Consider the following 23,123-nt stretch of genomic DNA (forward strand, 5'->3'; position numbering starts at 1 on the left):
CCATCACTGCCAAGGATCCTCCCTGCCAGGCCTCTGCAGATCGTGTGCTTTCTTTTTCTCTGAGTAACTCCCATCAGGTCTCCAAGGACTTCCATAGCTGAGAGAAAGGATACAGATCAATAAATAAAGTTAGCTGAATTATATATTACTCCTGCAGTTTTCCTGTCAATTGTTAAATGCAATTGTGAAAAAGTTTTCTCATTACCATGAAGTAGAAAAAATATTTTATGAAATTCAAATGATTTCTGTGTGAAGTGCCATTTCTCCTCATACTCTTCTCCCCAGAACTGCATAGCTTTGAAGGGTTTCCTGTGTTCCAAAGGTGTCTCAGAGATGATATTGGAAAATTTGATTAAATCATTTTAAAGTTAAAACAGAAATGAGACATCAAATCTGAGCTATTCTGATTGCAACTGCAGTTATTTTTCATGACATTTTTGTAGACCATGGCTTGCAAATAATACAGGGATGATGATCAGACACAGAGCTAGGTGTTGGTTCCCCTTATTCTTTCAAATGTAGTATACTAGTAGTTTTTATTCACAGACCCTGGACACAGATTAACGTCTTAGCAAAATAACATTTATAAGAACCCCAAATTGTTTTCACCAATTGCTCAGCAGGAACCAGGGCTCTGTTGTAACCTCCCTTAGTGGGGCCTGGGATAATTGCCCCCAAGAGCTGCATGTGCATTTTTAAGAGTCTTCATAAATAGCTTATTGTAGAAGAGAACAAGGGGGCATTGGTTTCAGACTCAGTATAGTATGGGGCACTATGTTATTTAAAAGGAGTAGTAACAACATTGCAATGATTCAGCTCCAGTGTGAAATTTTCTTGTTTTTTACATCTCAAGCTGCAGTGCACCTGCTCAGGAAAATGCGTTAGCCTGTGCATAATATGTGCTTAATGTCTATTTTGGTTCAGGAAGTAGCTGAATGCCTTTCTGAATTTGAATTTCAGTACATTTTTAAAGGCAGTGTGTGCAAAGCAAAGGAAAGATTGCCCACTGAGTAAAAGAAAAGGCTTTTTATGTCACAGCCTATTTAATATATGAGCAAAAACCTTATATATAAAGAGCTGCCCAGCGCAGCTCAGATAGTGGAACTTTGGGACTTTCTATGGGACTTGTTACATTCTTAGTGTTGGTTAATTTGTGGCAAAATCTAACAGCATTCAAAACTCAGAATTGTGCTTTTCATCAGTATTTCTGCTGCTTTTGCATCAATGATGGGCTTTTGTCTCCCTAAACTACTTTTTTCCCACTTGAACACCCCCAAAAGCTCATACTTTTTTTTTTTTTTCTTCCAAGAAAGAAGAAAAACACTTCAAGGAAGTAGTCTTGCTTTTAGCTCTCTTGTAGCAGAGTCCATGCAGTTTCCTTGTCGCCATGTTGATGTGTAGCTTGGCTCCGATCCTAAGTAACCAAAGTATCACTGAGCAAAGTATCCCAGCTACTCACGTCTTACCCCGCAAAATGCCAGACTGTTGCCACTATAGGTGATACCAGAAGATTTATCCTTCATCATGTAAAAGCTGACAAGACCTAGAAGAAGTACTGGCAGCAGTTAGCTCACCACTTGTTGAGTGTACAGTAAAGGACAGACATCAAGGTGTATGGAAGAGGTAACCACATCCCCAATGCCTCTGCTTTGCTGGAGAAGCAGTTCATTTCATTTAAGGCAAAATTAGCTGGATTAGCTAAATGCATTAAAATGGTGTATGTTAACGCTGCCTCTAAGAGCCCATGCCATAGAGACAGACTTTCCTTCATCCTTTCTAGCCTCTGCTCACAGTTACCTGTGCATTAGCACTGAGCAGTCCAGGTGAATGATTCAGGTTTCTCAGCCTTGCCAGAGAGAGGATGGCTTGTGGAATGGACAGGTGGTACCCTGTAGGAGAGCTTAGCAGAATTTCTTCCCAGATCTATGTGCACAGATAGTCTGCCATCACACTTAACTGAGGAATCCATGCCTCCGTACACTTTAATTCCGGGCTTTAGTTAGAGAAGAGGTGGTGTATCTGCTGGAGGAACTGCAGTGATCCTGTGCTGGAGATTGGCTGGTGTTTCCTGAGCTGCTTATGAAGCTCAGCTGAGAGCCTGGGGAGCTGTCTGTCTGCAGGATGCTGGATGGCTGTGATGGATATCTAGCCCCAGCGGATACCCATCACAGCATATCTCCACACGTAAAGGACAAGAACAGGCAGTTGAGTCAACCTGAATATGGAACCACACTCACTTCAGTGTACTTCTGCAGGTTTATACCGCTAACACTTGAAGTAATGAGGATTATAAGAGGTTATGGAAGCTCAATGTTACAGTAAAACAGCTGAATTCCTAGGAAAAGCATTTCTGCCCCACAAACAAACTGCTCTGGGTGGCCCTGCTAGACCAGGGGCATTGGAGCTGGTGACCTCCAGAGATCCCTTCCTACCTCAGCCATTCTGTAGTACTGCAAAATCAGGAAGTTCACACTAAGTCGTACAACTTTTTGTCCGTGTTACTCTTTGGTGGGAAAGCCCATCAATGAATCCAGTAATTAGATTGTATTTGGAAAATCCCTGCTCCTAATTAAAATGCCTGTTACAGTGCTCAGGCCTTTCCTACTGAAATCCATAGTCAGAGGATCATCTGCAGGTATTTTAAGAGAAATATGTTTTGTTTTGTTTTTCTTTTTCTTTTATTTTCTGTTAAGGAAATGTTTCGTTTGACTCCAAATACAAAGCTCAGGCCTGCTGCTCAGAATAATGCTGGCAGCACCCTGGCTGTCCTCTAAATGTGAAATTATCAGCAAGTTAAGCCAGAAGTTTTCTTTTGTAGGTTTTTCTCCGTGAGTCCTTGGAACACAAGTTAGAGAAACAGAGAGAGGTGGAAGTCACCAAGGCAGCAATGATTATCCGAGCACACATCTTGGGTTACACAGCCCGGTAAGTGACTTGATGAGAATATCAATAATTGAACCTTGGTATGAGTGGGGGAGGAAGTAGATAAATAAATACCTTGGGTACAACTCTTAACCTTTTACAGAGACCTGGCATCCAAATCCTGTAAGTGGCTTTTGAAAACACCATCTGGTATCTTTACCAGACCCGTGAATAAAACAAAAAGGTGTTTGAGTCATCTTGATGTAATGAATAGGACAGAATGGAAGGTTGGAGGTCAGCCATCCATGTAATGGCATCGTGGTATGAGATACATAGTAGGAAATCTAGCAGGATGGTACCTAATGGGGCTGCCCCAAATTAAATTACCAGATGAGATGCAGATTTATCTTTGCTTTTTCATGTTGAGAAAAGAGAGGGCAAATAAAACTAGTCAGTTTGGTTCTTAAAGAACCATGACATTAGGTAACTGATTAATGTTTCATTTGTTTACTTGGCGTCCTGCATTATGTATTAGTTGGAGTTCCTGATCCCATCTGTTTATTCCTCTGCTTTTTCTACAAATCAGTTGAGGATAGTTTAAGGAACCTTGTTTACATAATGAGGTACTTTCTCCTCATGTGTAGAATTAATCCTGCCCTTATATTCTGACCCGTATGTTACTCAAAAAATGTATTCCATTTTTAATGGCAGAGCTTCCTGTGCATTATCTTTCTTTTCGGAGGTGTTGGATGGATACTTATGTGTCTTCTTTCTCCACATGTGTGCACATATGCAAGCCAAACTTGGTAGCATCTTCTTCTCAAGGGAACAAGAACATCCAAGATTGATCCTGTGTGTTTTCTTAATGAAAACACAGCTCTGTCATGGTAATAAGAGAATCTCTTTCCTCTCATGGGGAAGAGAATGTGAACAAGAATGGGGAAACCATCACAGAGCTAGACATAATAAATTGCTTCACTATTGTGGCTTATTATTGCAGGTCACTATGGCAGGACCTCTCATGACTGTTCATTAGTCCCTTGTTTCCTTAGAAATGTGCTTTATTTTGTGACCCCCCCCCCCTTTTTTTTTTCCTCTCTCCAGAAAGCGGTATAGAAAAGTTCTTTACTATGTGGTTGTGATACAGAAGAACTACAGAGCATTCTGTAGTAGGAAAAAGTTCCTTTGCCTGAAGAAAGCAGCCATAGTCCTTCAGAAGCAGCGGCGAGGCCAGCTTGCTAGACGTGTTTACAAGGAAAAACTAGAGGAGAAGCGGAGACAAGAGGAAGAAAGGAGAAAAGAGGAAGAAGAAAGGTGCAGTATGCTCTCTTGCATCACACCCTGTGCCATGTTAGATTTTGTTCTCTCTGTGCCACATTAGATTTTGCTTTGAAAAGCCTTTTTTGGGGTGGGAGGTAAATTCAAGTGATTTTGTAAGTCTTTGCTTCTTTGCCTAGAAGATGCACGTAGCTATCATGGTAGTTACATATTCACAAACGTATCCTCGGTGACCTTATTTTTGGCTCTCTCTTGCATCTGGCAGATGATTCGAAAATTGAGCTATTGCCCTAGCAAAGGCATTTGATGATCTTATGTAGAGCTTGATTTGCTAACTTCTTTTCTTCCCCCACTTTTAGGGAAAGACAAAGGCAAGAAGCAGAGCGTCTTGCCCAGCAGGTAAATGATATTCCTAATGCCTTTAGCCATCCTGTTTATTTGAATATCTCAACCCAACCATTAAAAAAAATAAAAGGCATCTGTGGCATTTAAACTAAACTTATTACAGGATTTGGCAGATAAAGCTAAAGGAAACTTGATACAGTTGTTTGCATGGAAATTTCTTTCACCTCATGCTTCATTTAATTTTTGGCAAAGACTAGATTTTCTGCATGTACTTGAGCTTTTCAGTATCTCTGAGTAAATATAATCATGATTTAATTTCTCTTTTTCTTTCATTTTCTTTCTGATGTAGGGACAAAGGTCCTTCTAAATGAACAGCACGGTGGGAGTATAGTATTTTAGAACAACAGCAACAAAATCTAGTGTTGGGGGGGTACTATTTTATTTTATTTTATTTTGAACGCAGGCTGAAGAGGAGAGAAAGAAGCAGGAACTGGCTGCCATTCAGAAAGCCCAGAAGGAGGCAGAGCTGAAGAAAGAGGTGGAGAGGCAGAAAGAAAGCAGGCAGGTGGAAGAAATCTTGCGTCTGGAAAGAGAAATTGAAGACCTGCAGCGCGTGAAGAAGCAGCAGGAGCTGTCTTTGACAGAGGCTTCATTACAGAGGCTGCAGCAGCTCCGAGATGAGGAACTCAGGCGGCTCGAGGACGAAGCTTGTCGAGCAGCCCAGGAGTTCCTAGAATCTCTGAACTTTGCTGAGATAGACGAATGTGTCCGAAACATTGAGAGGTCACTCTCTGTGGGTAGTGGGTATCCTGCTGAGCTCACTGAACAGACTGGAAATGCCTGCAGTGAAAAGCCCAATTTTAACTTCAGCCAGCCATATCCCGAGGAGGAGGTAGATGAGGGCTTTGAAGCTGATGATGATGCATTTAAGGATTCACCCAATCCAAGTGAGCACGGCCATTCTGATCAAAGGACCAGTGGCATCAGAACAAGTGATGATTCCTCAGAAGAGGATCCGTATATGAATGATACTGTGGTGCCGACAATTCCTGCTGCTGGCAACACCATGCTTATACCTCCAGCCCATGACACAGTCAGTCTCCACAACTCTTCCAGTGGTGAGTCTACATACTGCATGCCAGAAAACGTATCCTGTAGACCCCCAGACTCTGTGGAACTTATTTCTCCCGATGGAGACTATGATTATGACCAAGATGATTACGAGGATGGTGCTATTACTTCTGGTAGCAGCGTGACCTTCTCTAATTCGCACAGTAGCCAGTGGTCACCGGACTACCGATGCTCAGTGGGGACATACAACAGCTCTGGAGCGTACAGATTCAGTTCTGAAGGAGCTCAGTCTTCTGTAAGTATCGATCTTTGTGTTATCTAATAATTGATTTACGATTTCCAATATTTTTTCCATTGTACAGCTGTACATATGTCTGTATCGTATAGTTTGACTTATTTACACTGCATATGGACATAGTTTTCTGTTGCAATCTCAGTGCCACTGGGGTGAGCACATTAGAGTCAGAGGCAGCTCCAGTCACGATTGCAGTCCTAGGTTATGCAAGGATATGGTTCTGTCTGTTTTAATGCAGAACTGCGCACTGTTTTGTGAGGAGCTCGGTGCACGGGCATGGATGCAATTCATAAGCAAAATACCTGCGTGCGTGCACATTTGGCATGGGGTAGTGTGGTGGGTAATTGATTTCAGAAAATACAGGTTCAGTTATGCACGCAAGTTGGAACAGTGTGAATAAACTGCTTGCAGAAATCCCCGATATGCCAGGTGTATTTGAAATTACTTTCAGAGTAAATTTCATATGATAGCAAATGGTAGAATTACTAAGGCAGACGCTGACATTGAAGAGCTCTTTTTCTGTGCTGTTTACTGAATTTACTATAGCGTTTACTCTTCCAAAAAATATTTTTGGAAGAATATGATTTCATCCACCACTCACAGAATACTTCTGTGAAACTGTGTGACTGGGAAAGTGAAAAAGTATTTCAGCAACAATACTGACTTATTTAGAAGGAAAATGTTAGCACTAAAATACCTATGGCAGTGGAGGTAATGAAAGCCAAAGAACGTGATCAGCATGGCCATTGGGATAAGCCAACAGTCCTTGCCCAAGAGGAAAATGCTTTTAACTGCCTATTTGTCTATCTACACTGAAGACTCCTTCCTGTTGCGTGGCTGTGGGTGGGTGTCAGATATGGAACCGAAGTTCTGATGACTGGGCATGGAGGAAAGCCATCACCACAGCTCGTGGAATAGATTCTTTTTCAGGGCTTCTCTAAGCAGTTACCCACAACACTTTGGTGATGGAGGGGGATTGAAGACAACAGCATGCCCTCATCATGCTCTTGCAAAGGGACAACTTCCCTGAGCACCTACAAAGCAGTTCTGTAAATTTGTTACGTGAAATTAGGGCTACTGTGTAATCACATAGGACAAGCTGCAGCTTACTACTGTGTACTCCCCCTTGTGAGCTGGAAAAGAAGCACCAAGGAATCATGTCCTTTCAGTGCATCATAAAACATTTTAGTTGAAGAATTCTAAAGCTATTCTCTCTAAACTCTTTCGTGAGAGATTATTCCACCTTCATTCCTTTTTCTTTCTTAGTTTGAAGACAGTGAAGAAGATTTTGACTCCAGGTTTGATACAGATGATGAACTTTCCTACCGAAGGGATTCAGTCTACAGCTGTGTCAGCCTGCCCTACTTTCACAGCTTTCTGTACATGAAAGGTACTGCATGAATCAGATATTGCTAAATGTACAAGCTAAACAGAAATGTTTACTAAACCTTGCACTCCAGTTCTTGTGAGGTTAAGCTATTTTCAAATATTCAAAGATTGATGCAAAAGTTTGGAGAGAGCTGCTCTCAATTTAAGTTACTTGCAGTGGTTTACATCTGGCAGTGTTTTTCGCCTCTGCAAAGAAACATTAAAAATTTTAGGCTGCCTCTGTTTCATTTTACATATTTGCCAGCTCATAACAATGGAATATCCAATATAGGCATAACAAAATAACTCGTGAAGTCCAATTGTACCAAATTTTGAAGAAAGCCAATTCCTTCTCCCAAAACCTTATAACAGACAGCATTCTATATTGCAGACCAGTTTTACTGACCTCAGTCAACTTTCATTTGGGATCTAAAAGACTGAAAGGAAGGGTATGCATAGCAAAGGGGCATGAGAGACTGAAAGAATATACACAGCAGTTCTCTGGTTACGATTCTTAGGTTTACCTTCTAATGATTGACACTAAATTATAATCTAGAATCCTTCTATCATAACAATCACTATAAATGTCTTGCAATAAGAATAGGGATGAACAGGCACATGAGTACATTTGCATGAAAAATAATGTATGCAGTCACCATTAGCATGGATTTTTACCCTCTGACATAGTTAGCCAGAAGAAATGATAGAAGATTGGTTTGGTTGAGGTTTTAGTACCTACATAACAACAGTTCAAGCTGTATTGTCTACCATAGCAAAACTCTTGTGAAGTTTACACAGTATAGCTACGCTTTGGTATGACTGAACTCACACTGGTATGCACATAAAGCACACTTTAAGTATGCTTTTTCAAGCTTTTATAGTTTTGAGATGAACATTGCTACCTCCTAATAGCCAAAAGTATTGAAGAAAACTGGAGAGAGGAAAGGGTTTAACGCTTATTAAACTTCCTTAGGTTATCATCAAAATGCACTGAAAACAGTGTTGGAGATCTGTTTCTCACATACAATAAGACCTCAAAATAATTCATTTTAAATAATTGTTGTATATGTGTATAGCAAATATATAGTATGTGTTTACATACATTATATTGGTTTTGTTTAAATGTATTTATTTATTATAATTTATAGTTCCAGGGTCTTTAGGTTGCCAACCGTATGGTGGCCTTAAGGATATGTAAAAATGAGGTCTTTGGTGTCATGGCTTACAGCAGAGACTCACTTGAACTGCACATTGTTGGTCAGCATCTTCCAGCATTGGTTTGGTCACAGCTTCTGATTTATAATATAATGGTGTGTCTTAACTACCTATAAACCTACATCTGTCTTTTTTACCAGGTGGCTTAATAAACACATGGAAGCGACGCTGGTGTGTCCTGAAAGATGAAACCTTCCTGTGGTTTCGTTCCAAGCAGGAAGCGCTTAAGCAGGGATGGCTTCATAAAAAGGGGGGTGGATCATCCACGCTTTCCAGAAGGAACTGGAAGAAACGATGGTTTGTTCTCAGGCAGTCCAGGTTGATGTACTTTGAAAATGACAGTGAAGAAAAGCTGAAGGGTTCCATTGATGTCCGAACGGCCAAGTAGGTTTACTTGTGTTCATATGCTAGCTATAGTTTCTCCTAAATACTTCTTGGGACTTATTCTGGGAAAATACTGAGTGCTCTGCCCTCAACTTGTACAAATGCAAGCACGAGCGTGTGTTTGATGATCTTGAAAGCAAGTATTGTCCTCGCTTGGCTCTCTCTTAAGTCTGATCCAGAGCAAAGCTAGAGCCAAATACTTCAGAAAGCTGCTGCTATGATGAACCCATCTATGCTTTCTCCCAGACTGGAGGCCCTACTTAGTCTGTAATAATTCCCAAGGAAATTCAGGGCATGTTGCCAAGTCTGTTGCTGCAGGCAAACACAGAATGGAGAGGGTGGAATTAATAGGTGATGAATATAATTAAGTTAGCATGGGTCAAAACTTTATCCTTGGTGTACATTTATGTTTGTTTTTACGTGTTCGAAATAATTATGGTAGTTCCACAAAAAAAAAAAGTCTTAAAATGGATATATTCATTTCAAAACTCTACAATTACTAAACCCAACTTAACAATTTGTCTTGCTAACAGAAGTTCCTTATGCCTTAAAATTCTATGTTTTATAAAGCATGCATCAAAGAAAGTTTTCTAAGGGATAGCATTTTTCATCCTAAACAGTCAACATGTTTTATGAGCATAGATTAGCTAATTTAAAAATTACAGTTTACTAATATTGGTAGTCTTATTTCTGTGTAAACGTACCTAAGCTTTACTCCAAGGTAGAGAAAAACAGCTGTAACACTTGATTTCACTGAGAATCTTGTAAACTACAATTGTCCATTTTGTTTTGTTCATTTAACAGAGTACTTGAACTAAACTAAAAGCTTAGTTTAAGCTTTTCTTTGGAAGCCTTGGTTGAGCTTTGGATTCAGGCAGGACAAAGCAAATAGTTTTGGTGAGCATCCTGACATGCCCTTGTAAAACCAATGGGCTGCTGGCTGTCAGGTAAAACTCCATATAGACTAAATTTCCTATCACAATTTTTGTGTTGAAACTGAATTCAACTCTGTCTTGTGTGCCGTAGCATTTATTTAGTCCTTCTTCTAATACATTTAAACCTTCTTTTTGTTGTCACTATGTTGTTTCATTGACTGATCCCTGAAGAAGTTCTTTGCTGAACATACCTTTAAAATTGTCATTTAAAGGTTGCTGAACCTAACCTGAACTGTAGGTCGAATCTTCCTTCCTCCCAGTAACATTGTCCAAATGAAAGAAAACAATACAGAATGATAGCATTCTGCTTTTACAGCAGATAAACAAATTGTCGAGGCTGATAAGGAGAGACCACATGTTGTGTGTAGGAGAGAGATTTATGAGAACTGTAGAGCTGATAAGGAAGCATAGATCATTAAGAAGGAAATAATAAGCTTCAGACAAATACAGTAAAACAGTGAAAAGGAAATAAAGTTGATTTATTTCTTAAGCTTCAGGAATGTCTTGATCTTCCACCAAAAACTTCCAAAAGTTAATACATTATTTCAGTTACCCCTTAAAAATCTTGTGCTTTGTGGTCCATGATTTTTTGGTGTATCAATACTTAGGTATCCAAACTGCAAATTAGAAAGATGTAATTTTTCAGAAGATGAGCGATCATCTTTTTTGGGAAGTTATGATTTTTAATCGTCTTTATACTGGCTTACAGCTACACAGAATCACTAATAAAGGTTTTGTTTTGTTTTATTTTTATTCTTTAAGGGCTTTCATTTTACCACTCCAAAATCTATTGGTATGCAATCAGTTCAGAAATGTTTCAATTTCTAAATTCAGTTGTCCTTGCCTCTCTCATGGTTTGATAATGCTTTTCCTTTAGTTCGTGTTAAAACGTTTGAGTAGTCAACTTTGTATAGTGACATTCATAAAGTAGCATGGATGTACTGTAGATGTACTGTACATGGATGTACTGTTTCTAGGTAGAAAACATGGCAACTATCATTTGGTGTATTAGTACTGTCTGAGATAAAACACTAGTCAGGTTCAACAATGCTGATTGCTGTTACTCTGAATGTCAGTAGTTTGTGATTCTCTCAGGAAAATAGCCATTTTCAAAATATAGTGACAATCTAATGCTCAGTCTTGGCATTTTCTTCTTTTCAGAGAGATTGTTGATAATACAGGCAAAGAAAACGGTATTGATCTAATAATGGGTGATAGGACCTACCACTTGATCGCTGAATCTCCTGAGGATGCAAGGTATGAAAATCATCAGGCTTTTTTTTTTTTCTTTTTAACCTCCCTGCCATTCTGACTTGTGTATATCATTTATTTATTTACCCACTATCACCAAATAGTCAGGCTGTGTTAAACATGTTGCATTTAGCACTTTTTCCGAAGGCCTGCCGATGTAATTGGCTCTTGATGCTTTTCTTTTGCATTACCCTGCTGCATTTAGCTGCGCAGAATAGATCAGTAAGATCCCTCCCACCTGTTGAATATAAAGTACTGTTTAGGGTTGGGATCTTTTTGCCTAAGCAGAGCCTAATTCTTTTCAAGTTGCAGTGGGATCATTGGATTTTAGAGTGAATGTGTGTTCATGAACAAGAGGGGCATGCAACAGTGTTGGCCCTACTACTGATTTAAAATAAGGTCTTAACATTTGTTGCTGAAGGATCCGTATCAGGCTGTAGGAGCATGCTGGTATGTGAACAGCAAGCTTAACTTGTCAGATCAGGTGTAGTGTATCTTTAAAAATAATAATAATAATAAATAATAAAATAAACCCCACACTACCGTTTGTGTGAGATAATAATATGCTTGCCTCTAAAAATCAAGCATTTAAATAAAGCAAACTTAGTAATCAAATACTACTACCCATTGCATTGCTGCCCCAAGGCCAGAGCGCAGGATGCTTATGTCAACATTACTTGAGCTAGCCTTGCTCTGAAGCCTTGAAAGTTGCTTTGTTTTTTGTTTGTTTGTTTGTTTTGAATTTATAATACTTTCCTGTATCACATGACCCTGAATATAAATTCAGCAATGCTTACAATGCAGTCATTGATTCATTTTTAGGCATCCTTAAAACTACACTTATGTATAAATTTTTCAGCAATCATTGTTAAGATTCTTGTTTGATGTAATTTTTAAAATGAAGGCTTAGCTAAAGCCTTTTTTATTAGACTTGTGTACATGCCCTGATAAAGGTTCCACAGGGATCAATAATGAATTGCCAGCATAAAAATTTGTCTGTTGCCATGCATTTTTTCTTTAACGTAGAAGAGGAGGCACTACACACCATTGTTGTATATAGTATACATAACATACCCTCCAGCTTATTTTTTTTTTCCAATATGTTTCAAGTTTTCTTTTTTCACATTCATCTTAGAAAACCTTAATGAGGGACATGTGTAAGGATTTCTGGATGGGCTTAAGTCAAAGCCTTGTTAATGTTTGGCATTGCTAAAAGAGAAGTACAAAATCATTGTACTATGTTGGTTCTGGTTATTGAAAAATTATTTTTCACATGAGCTAGACGATCAACTGAGGTTGCTTTTTGTTCAAATGAATGGGAGGGTGGGGAGAGAAACCTGAGTGCCCCCCTTCTCAAAAAAAATAATAAAAAAAAAAATAAAAAAAAAAAGGAATTACTATTTTTGCTCATGGAAGTGTATTTGAGGACTCAGCTGAAAACCAAGGGACGTCCCAAGAGGGAGAAAACAAAAGGAGAGTAAAATCTGCCCTTGTCATTTTTGCAGAGTGAATGATGGATTTCTTTTTCGTTGTTTACACCAAGATTGCACAGTGAAATTAGGAAACTTTTGAATTGTTCTTTAGTTCAATAACAAATTATTACTAACTAACTGCATACAGTGCTATGAAGTCTTTTTTTTGTCTTTAAATAAAAGGTTAACATTTAAGTACATTTGCAATTCCTAAGCCTCGAAAAAAAGCAGAATTTGTGGGAATCTTCAGGTAGGTAAGTTTTAGGTTTCTTCAGATGATGGTTCATTCTCTCTGGGCAACCCTCATTTCAGGGGGTTTCAGTGACCAGTTATGGAGACAGCACTCCAGTTTCATAGACATAAATACTTTGAATATAATTGTAGAAAAAATAGCTTTAAATTTAAAGCCATTAATCCTGCATTTGTTTTGTCAACCTGGTGGTGACTGAGAACCCTCTGTAGAGAAGTGAGGACTCAGTTTTAAAGGCTGGGTTTTTGAGCCCTTTGAAACCTCAGCCCCAGGTAGTTTTCATTAGAATGGCAAATTCGTATCTCAAAGAATGGCATTCAGGAACTTGCCGAACAGGCCAAGCTCTGCCCTCAAATTTCTTTCAGAGGAATTGCTTAGAGTAGTTGAGCTTTATCATATACAAATGCCAGGAGGGTAGAGATTTCCCAGAAGCAGAAGGTGTGGTTGGAATTAAATCCTTTTGCAATTGCTGCTCAGCACTGGGGCAGGAGTACTGGAAACCTCTCTGCCAGTTTCCCTACTGTGGAAATACAAGGCCAATGGAGTGGTGTGAATTGGCTCTGGTTCAACATCCCTAGTCCGTCCAGCAGCTGGATTTTCCAGTGCTCCACAGGGAACAAAAAATGTAGAGGTAGTTGCTTGAGGGTTTTATTCTTTTCCCCCCTCTCAATTGTGTTTCTACAAAGGACTTATGTCCTCTCAGCCTTTGGAGAAGTATCATTGTAAGAAACTATTACTGGTCATGTTATCAGTGTAGCAAAATTTATTATCTGAAGGTTGGATTTCCCAATAAAGGCTTTGTACATAGATAGTAACCTATTTTTTTTTTCCAGATGAAATGTGTGGAATGTGTTACAAATACTTTCTAAACACTCAGATGTTTCAGCGTGCTTATTGCCAGTTTTTTTAGAGGTGCCACTTTTTATACATGGTATTTGTCTTCAGGAAGAAGGGTATGACATGAACTTGGATGGGAGACCTGGAGGGGCTTGTTTGTATCCTGTATTACTTGAACTGACATAAAGCTTTGCTGCATTTATGCATGTTGACAAAAGGAATCTTAAGCAATTTCAAAAACCAGCAGAACCTGCTAGATCTCTGCAGAACAAAGGTGACAAAAGGCTTGTGCACAAGCAACGTTTCACTTATACTGCTGCCTTTCTCTCCACAGCCAGTGGTTTAGTGTTCTGAGTCAAGTCCATGCGTCCACAGAGCAAGAGATCCGAGAGATGCATGATGAGCAGGCAAATCCACAAAATGCTGTGGTAAGTCAAAATCTGAAGAACTTTTCAAAGCAAAGATTTTTAGAAAAAAAGGGACACTATGGTGGCTGCAGCTTCTGACAGTGATAGCTGTGACACTGGCTAGAGGCTCCAGGTCCTAGGCCCTGTACCTGTACAAGAGTGGCTTCTGTACAAGGCTGGCTTCTCTCCCCATCCCCATCATTTGCCTCAGTGAAAAGCGAGCACTGTTGTGTTCTTTTCTTTGTTTGGTCCAGTTTCCTGCCACGCCACAGTGTACATCTGAGTTCTGAAGCTTTGCAATGATACAGTTAATGAGTAAATTAAAAGCACAAGTAGAAAATTTGAGATTTCCCTTGTCCTGCATTTGTCATTCTTTACAGCTTTCACTGGAAATAATGTGATAAATTTGGAACCTACAATCAGGCAAAGGGAAACACAAACTTCAAATGTTTGCCCTCAGAGAATGCCATTTATAGTGGGGTGGCACTTTTAGGACAAAACTTAAACAGGTTTGGGAGCATAGAAAAATTAGAGCAGCTTCTGAGCTGTCTCCAACTTAACTAGAGATAAACTTTTACTGAATATGTTTATCTGAGTCTCTTAGTTTTTCCTCTCCTTATAATGGTTAGGAGAAACCACTGCCCAAATCTGCGGTTCATTTTGCTTGATCAAAGCTGCAGCTTCTATCACCTGTCTCTGAGTAAAGCACTGTGAGTAATGTAATAGTAAATGTCTTCCTCCTTTTCTGCTTGGACATTTGTTTATAGGGTACACTCGATGTAGGACTAATTGATTCTGTCTGTGCTGCTGACAATCCAGATAGGTAAGTCAGAACCATGACTGGTGACTTTATTCTTCTCATTTCTCTAGTCAAAATCAGATGCTTTTTATTTTAGTCCCTATATTATGCTGGCCAGCCAGGCATTATTTTTGTGTCCCTTTTCATAATATCAAACGCCACATTGAAAGAGGGAAGGTAAGTAGAGTGATGTTTTATGTGAGGACTTCACTAACTTCCCTGACATTGCTCCATATGTGAACCATTCAGCTGTTTTACTAGTACGGTGATCCAAAAGCAGAAGATTAAATGTTTCTTTCACTTACACAAGTAATACTCCTGAAAAAGAGAAGCCTATTTTTGAGTCTCTTAGCAATACGGTAGAGAGAAAAAATCTTCTTAATATTTTGCCATTCATCTTCTCTTGCAAGAATGTTGTATTCTAGATGGATGATACTTATTTCCTAAAATAAAAATATCTTTTATAACAAACAAAATAATGCAGCATTTTAAAAATAAACAGAAAACAGTCAGGGTATTCTTAGCTCTTGAACTAGCAACAGCGTAATGAGGGATAAAAAATTATCTGAGTTCAGACTATGGCTCTCGCTTTGAGATGTTATTCATACTGGAACAGTTCATTACAGGCTCCTCATTGCAAACGTGTGAAACATCTGGGTTTAAGTTACTGGTTTCTCCTTGGCCTACCACAATCCTGATACTGCAAGTAGCTGTGATTGTAAGCTCAGGTTTTCTAAATAATACAACACAGATGTCCAAAGCTTTCAAAATGTTAGAGGCATTTCTCCTGTAAGCATTTTTTTCACACAGATTTTTTTCTTGATTTTTTTTTTTTTTTTTTTTTTTTAGTTCTCTGAGTCTAGGAATGCAAATCAGGGATGGAAGGGTTTTCAGTTAGGAAATTAATTTGACCCATGTAGGTGATAGAATAATTTTATCTTTACACATATGAAACCACTATTGCAAGCTTAAAAGAGAGGAGCTAAGCAGAGAGCCCCTTAAATTTGTATTCAGAAGGAATCCCAAAATCCCAAGAATGGAGTTTCTGCTGTTTCCCTAAACTGGGGAGAAAGGGGAGCCTGTAAAGTTGGCTACTGTTGGTCAGAACCTCTTGTTTGATAGCTTGCTCTACTGTAGTTTATACCTTAGCTCTGTCCTTTTCATGTTACTTGACTTACTGTAACCTCCCTTCACCAAGTATTATAGATTTATCTCCTGATCATTTTTATTACTTTTTCTTTATGCTGACCTCTATCAAGCTTTAAAGAATACACACACACATTGGACATATTGGGTCATATTTGGGTGAACCATTGCCATAAACAATTTTAATTGGTTCTAAATTCTACCCAATTACCTTCTTGCTAGAACCATATAACGAAAGCCTATGCCCTTCTTATGCATGGGGTAGCCCAGACTGCATCATTCCCTTTTTCTACACCTGATACAGGTCTTAGCAAGTGGGTGGACATGGTCCTGGGCAACCTCCTCTAGGTGTCCCTGCTTGAGAATCAGGGCTGGACCAGATGGCCTACAGAGGTCCCTTCCAGCCTCAACCAGTCTGTGATTCTGTGTTACAGGATGAAAAGAATTAATGGTAAAGGGTTGAAACAGGTGTTTATAGGCTGAAAAACCTACACCTCTAATCCAGAGAGCCATCAGAACAGTTCACTCGGGCTAGTTCTTTATGCTTCAGTGAATCCTGGTGTAGGATTGGATAAAAGCCAGAGTGTCATTATAAATAGATTGTACTGTCTGCAAATTGGGATGCACTGCATTAAAAATAAAAGAATGTGTTCACATGCTGCTTCACTACAGACCATTGTAAATTGTTGATTTTAGCTAATGTAACCACTGAAGCAGACACTCTAAATAGGTCCAACCCTGAAATAAAGTTGTGATTAAGATTGAAAGCTGATTAAAGATTTGATTTTTTTCTCACGATAGATTTATTTTGAGAATAGGACAAGTTGCAATTTAAATTGAACCCTTCCACTATTCAGAGCCTGACCATTTCAGTGTGAATCCAAGACAGTCGTGTCTTGTAAAATGCCTAATATTTTTTAGAACTAGTGGTGTTGAAATAAATGCTGTAGAGGTGGACAATATTTATCTGAATACAAAAATGCAAACAATGGATGGTGTTTATGGTGAATGACTTAAGCAGCATGTTGACTGCAAAGGCTTTTTCGATCTTTATTTTCATAGACCCAATTCCTTTGTGATCATCACTGCTAATCGTGTTCTTCACTGTAATGCTGACACTCCTGAAGAGATGCATCACTGGATAACCCTGCTTCAGAGGTCAAAGGGGGACACTAGAGTGGAAGGACAAGAATTCATTGTGAGGGGTAAGAACCAAGTCGAATAAAGTAAACAATATCCATTAACCTCAAAAGAGATGGTACCCCAATACAATCTGTGTAATACGCTAGCATAGTATGGCAGTGTTGGAGCCTCATCTTTGTACAGTATAACTAACTCACAAATGAAAACAGTTGAAATTATCTCACTCTCATAGATTCATTACGGTGAGGAAAGCCCTCCAAGATCATTTGGCCCAACCAGCCCCCTACTACCAACGTCACCCACTAAACCACATCCCCAAGTCCAACCTTTCCTTGAACACCCCCACGGACAGTGACTCTACCACCTCCCTGGGCAACCCATTCCAATGCCTGACTGCTCTTTCTGAGAAGAAATTTCTCCTAATTTTTGACAAACATCAGGTATTTATAAACAGAAAGGAATGAAAATCTAAAATCTAAAATCTCAGCCCATTTAATGAAATACCATATTTTTTCATAGACAGCCTGAACTTTGGATAATTCCTGCTGCTTTATAAGTGCCCGTACTTGAAAATAAGTTCTGTTACAACCTGCAGTGCAAACTAACATGCAGTAAATGAGAAGAAAGGGGTACTGGTTAGAGATTATGGGGAGGGAGCAGACGCAGATAACTCCAGGGTTAGAAGACACTAATATGGACAAAAGCAACTTTGTAAGTTGACAAAAGAATTTCTCTACGTAAACACCAAAGTTGAAAAATTTTCATATAGATTTTATATGGTATTTTCATCATTTCATTGCTTGAAAATTTTACTCAGAGTTGTTTAATATGTGAGCTAAATAATGTACATTGTGTTTTTGTTGTTAGAAATATGCAACTAATTTGTAGCAACTTAATTTTGTCCAACTGTTAAAAAATAAATAAATAAGTAAATGTGATTTAAATTGTGTCTTTAATAGGATGGCTACATAAGGAAGTAAAAAACAACCCAAAGATGTCTTCATTAAAACTCAAGAAGCGTTGGTTTGTTTTGACACACAATTCTTTGGACTATTACAAGAGTTCTGAGAAAAATGCTTTGAAATTGGGTACACTGGTCCTAAACAGCCTTTGTTCAGTGGTCCCTCCTGATGAAAAAATCTTCAAAGAGACAGGTAATTGTCTGCTCAGGGTTCAAGTCTCCTTTCAGTTACCTTCTGGCCTACCTACCTAGTAATGCAACAAACACTGCATAAGAATATTTTAAATAGATTGTTAGAGTTGCAGTTTGATAACCAAATCAGGTCCCTAAGTCACTGAGGTATTTTACATGGACTTACTGGGCAGAAGACAGGTAATTATGTACACAACAGTAAAAATTGTTCTCACCAGCATTCAAATTACTGACCAACACTGCTGCTAAATTAGCTTGAACACGTATGCTTTCACGTTAAAGACACATGGGTAGCAATTGTGAGGGCAAACATTCGTGGAGCAAGTGTAAGGAGATCTAGAGTAAAAGTCCTCAGTGCTAACCTACATACTACGTCTGAGTCAGCTCCAGAGCACATTTCCATGCTGGTTTTCAGCTCAGACATGGCTGTTTGCAAATGAGAAGCGTTGACAGCCCTATGTAATCTCACTGGGGTCACTGACACTTCAAAGAGGCTTTTGCTAGTGAGAGATGAAATAGATTTTATTTAATTGAATCTGCTTCATAAAAAGCCTATACAATGATGCAGAGAGTGAATTTGAATTGAAATGCTCTTCTGTCATCTTTGCCACTTCATTTGTGTGAAATTAATGACTGCTTTAAAAAAGCAGTAGCAGCTCGTGCTTTATACCTGTTAGCATGTGTGCCATAGATGATGAAAGACTCATATACAAAACAAGACTTAGATTTTTCTTCTACAGACAGGACTGGAGAAGCAGGGCCTGCAAGCCATCTATCACTCTCAGTATTCCACAATGATGTTCTGTGATCACTTGTACTAAGATTACTGGGTGAAATGGAAGGCAGCATGGTGGTGGTTGCATTCTAAGATTATTCTTATGCTTTTTTAATCGAGAGAAACTCCTTTAAAACCATACTGTCCAGACTATGTTACTGAATTGCCAGTACAACTTCTTAGTCCCTGAAAAACTGCCAGCCCAATCCAGAATTCAGCACTCAGGGTCTCATGGGACTATCTGTTTTCAGAGAGAAGTCGTGGTATATTTATAGACGCTGCTTCCATGGTTAACAATTTTTATTGTTGTGCTAGGCTATTGGAATGTAACTGTGTATGGACGCAAACATTGCTACCGTCTCTATACAAAATTGCTTAATGAAGCGACCCGCTGGTCAAGTGCCATCCAGAATGTGATTGACACAAAAGCACCGATTGATACCCCAACTCAGCAGCTTATTCAGGATATTAAGGTAGGAACAAACAGGTGGGACTGGGAAAGAAGAGTTGTTTAAATAAATATTTGAAATTGGTCTTTTTTTTTTTTTTTATGTTGCCTTTGCAGTATGTAGTAATAAAGCAGAAAACATGAATTTTAGTCATGCAGTGACATGGACTGAAATTGTGGAATCTCATGTATTCACTCACCTGCTAAAGGAATTTTTATTTAAACAGTATAAGAACAAAGTATGAAATGCAAATTGAGGGGAAAGAGGGAAAACTTTTTTCATTAAAACAGTAATAAGCTGTACTGTTTTGGGCAACTTAACAGACATTGCTGTATCAGGCAGTAGAGCTGTAGTGTGTGAGTTCATGAGTTAGCAGACCTGTCTGGCTATGTCCACAGTGAGCAGCGTGCCAGGATGTGGATTAGACAGCTCCTATGACTTTTATTTTTATTTTTTTAATTCTCCCCTCACCCCCAATGTCTTTCATTTCTTGTTTTATGATAGCATTGGTTAATTATGTCCCTGCATGGCAAGAAACATGCTCTATGAATGTTTACTGCTTTACGATCCTGCTGGGGACATTGCATGCATACCCAAAGAAGGTCTAGAGATTTTTGTTGATCTGCTTTCAGGAGAGGGGATAATGCTTTTTTTTTTTTTAGTATCTTCTAAGAATCAAGGGGGAGAACTACCAACCTTTTTTCTTAGTGGAAGCCTCTGTCATGGAGAAAAATTATCAGGTCCTAAGTTCTAAATTTCAAAACTCCAAAGGCTGTTGAGAACCTTTCTTCAGAGCAGTAGAAATATGTGGAAGTTCAGGATTGACAGAAGACAGTAATCACACATTTGTCAGACTTGAGCTAAGAAAGAACAGTATTTAGACATCAGAGTGGGTGCATCAGGTTTACAGCAGCTATTTTTCTGGACTGTTTTGCTGATGATAGTTCCAGCAGATTACAACCGAAAAGGCCAATTAGGTATGCTGGAAAAATCATTCTAAACTTAACAATATCTTGATATAATTTCCGCCATGAAATGCTGGAATAAAATAATTGTACAATGAAAACACACTTCCAAAAAACTTTATGAAACTTCATTTGTGTCTCCTGCAGCACTGCTATGGTTAGTTTTTTTACTGCATAGATAAAGAAAGCTTATCCAACTACTGAGGTTAGCAGGCACTAAGCATTCATAGCCTGCAGAAAGCCATGACAGCCACAGTACCTGCAAGTGGATTTAGCACCAGGTAGTATCAGTAACACTGATGACTGACCTTTTCATAGCCAATCTAAAGGCACGAAGCATTGCATCACTGTTAGTGCTAAACCCCAAATCCTGCTTTTTTCTTACCCCAATAGGAAAACTGCCTGAATGCTGACGTGGTTGAGCAGATCTATAAGAGAAACCCTATTCTCCGTTACACTCATCATCCATTGCACTCGCCATTATTGCCGCTGCCATATGGGGACATCAATCTAAACTGTAAGTTTTTCAGCCATAGAAACACTTTTCTGTATGAAAAACTAAACTCTGGGATGGGAGTTTTCAGTCCGTGGGTATAGTGCAAAAATTATTTTTGTAATGCAAATAAAGAAGTTTCCCTGTTCTCTTGCAAAAGGTAGAGAACAGCAGTTTACCTAGCATAGAACCACGTGTTTGTGGTGCTCCTACAGGAGTGTTGCAGGAAGGAAAATTGCTATTGCTGCTTTAAGACAAATTTGTTACCCTCACCAACACAGCTAAGACGACAAAGTTTGAAAAGCCTGGCACTGAAATCAGGAAAAAAAGCCAGTTCATTCAGTCTCCTTGAATCATACACTCCTTCTCAAATTATTGTTTTTTCATACCCCATGAGGGGAGCTGCAGCTGCACAACTTCAATTCACAAGTGTAAGGTTCATCAGTTGTGGTGAACAACTTGTGGTGAACAAGTTGTGGTGAAGTATTACTTACATGAAACAAGTTGCGAGTGGGCATGCTTTGAAAAAGTAATGGTTCATTTATTGATGATTTACCAGTTATTGATGGTTATGAATATGATGCCTGTAAATGGATTTGCTTATGTTATTTTGCAACTGCGTAGTAAACAAGATTTGTCTCAGATCAGAAGTTTCATCTCTGGGAGGAGGGTGGAAGGTGACAGTTGATCAAAAGCTAAGGTATTTCTGATAATGCTTCCTGATAAATCACGTGATATCCTGCTGCATGGATGAAAATGAAAAATAAAATCCTAGGGAAACCTCTCCTTTCTCTTTTTCTTCCTCCTCCTGTCCATTGGCAAGCCACAATTCTGATCTTGAGCTGGTCACTTTAGCTGGTTGTCCCATGCACAAAACGCAGCATGATTGGTTTCTAATCCCTATGGACAGAAAAGGCTAGCTCTCTCTGAGGTAGAAGTCTTTCCAAAATCTTCCCATATTAAATGGCTCTCTACAGATGGGCTGATGTTCGGTTATTGCCATGACTTGCAGCTGAGTTCTAGTTACTTTCTCTAATAGTATAATGTTAGGTTAGAAATTTAGTATTTGTAATATATGCCTGTACTGCTTCCTGCTTTGATGGCCTAGCTGATTCAGACACCGGAGCAATCTCTCATTCCTTGAACCCAAGCACCATGTTGCTTTTAAGAATATTGTGCAAGTTCTTAGCCCATGCTGAAAAACTTGTATTGTGAAAATCAATCAAATCACCTTCTTTTCCAGCACTTCAAAAGAAAATTGGAGTTTCATGGCAGAGATTTTGTTTTATTCATATTGTTTGGGTTTAATTGAACTTCTACTGCTGTAGACAAAAGCGATGTCATGAACTTGTCACTTTCCTTAATCCAGTCATGCTTTACCTCAGTTAAAATCTGACTAGCTTTCCACTTTCTTGTGACAGTGACAAAGTGATACACTTCCAGCAGTGTGGATCCTTTCTCCATCAAAGAAGCTTCTCCATCAAAAATCTCTGATCAAGCAAAATACACATGCTAAACTACATTGTCAGGAATTTCAAAATGGTATTTTATTACATTCAGAACAAATCTCAATAACAGAATAGCTCATAAAATGAGTTGGCATTATACATTGGAAATGGAAACGATCCATTCTAATATCTTGCATAATAAGGGCCATGGAATATATCACTGGGCAATTCCTATGGTAAGCCTGAGTGCTTTCTCTTTCATATCTCAGTCTAAATACCGTTCTCCCTGTTTTTTGTTCGCAGTGCTGAAAGATAAAGGTTACACAACTTTGCAGGATGAAGCTATCAAGATATTTAATTCTTTACAGCAGCTGGAGTCTATGTCTGATCCCATCCCTATAATTCAAGGTATCCTCCAAACAGGACATGATTTACGACCTCTTCGAGATGAGCTCTACTGTCAGCTCATCAAGCAGACCAATAAAGTGCCTAACCCTGGGAGCGTGGGGAACCTTTATAGTTGGCAAATACTCACCTGCATGAGTTGCACATTTCTGCCAAGTCGTAGCATCCTCAAATATCTCAAGTTTCATCTCAAAAGGTGAGAAGCTTTCAACTACAAGAGCAAGAAGTTTCTTCATTCACTGTCTTTTTCCCCATAACTTGTAACAGGGTTTAGACATCTTGTAGTGAGATTTGAAGATACATTCACTTAATGAACTGGTTATGCTAAAGAGTAAATCTGAAAAGAAAAAAAAAGGTTGTAAGAAAACAGTGTTTGA

The 23,123-nt window shown here is 38.9% G+C and overlaps 1 protein-coding gene across 1 annotated transcript in view; it reads left to right on the top strand.

Moving 5' to 3' along the window:
- MYO10 (myosin X) overlaps positions 1-23,123 on the top strand; it is a 163,704-nt gene that overhangs the window by 132,354 nt on the left and 8,227 nt on the right. Inside the window, exons 22-35 of the mRNA XM_038173950.2 lie at positions 2,819-2,925; positions 3,967-4,176; positions 4,500-4,539; positions 4,949-5,851; positions 7,118-7,241; positions 8,575-8,818; positions 10,915-11,010; positions 13,898-13,991; positions 14,738-14,793; positions 16,978-17,120; positions 18,018-18,212; positions 19,302-19,459; positions 20,794-20,917; positions 22,645-22,942. Of these exons, the coding sequence (XP_038029878.2) occupies positions 2,819-2,925; positions 3,967-4,176; positions 4,500-4,539; positions 4,949-5,851; positions 7,118-7,241; positions 8,575-8,818; positions 10,915-11,010; positions 13,898-13,991; positions 14,738-14,793; positions 16,978-17,120; positions 18,018-18,212; positions 19,302-19,459; positions 20,794-20,917; positions 22,645-22,942 (2,792 nt within the window). The remainder of the gene's footprint in view (positions 1-2,818; positions 2,926-3,966; positions 4,177-4,499; positions 4,540-4,948; positions 5,852-7,117; positions 7,242-8,574; positions 8,819-10,914; positions 11,011-13,897; positions 13,992-14,737; positions 14,794-16,977; positions 17,121-18,017; positions 18,213-19,301; positions 19,460-20,793; positions 20,918-22,644; positions 22,943-23,123) is intronic.

This window comes from Anas platyrhynchos, chromosome 2 (genome assembly GCF_047663525.1).
Source record: "Anas platyrhynchos isolate ZD024472 breed Pekin duck chromosome 2, IASCAAS_PekinDuck_T2T, whole genome shotgun sequence".
Lineage (NCBI taxonomy): Eukaryota > Metazoa > Chordata > Aves > Anseriformes > Anatidae > Anas > Anas platyrhynchos.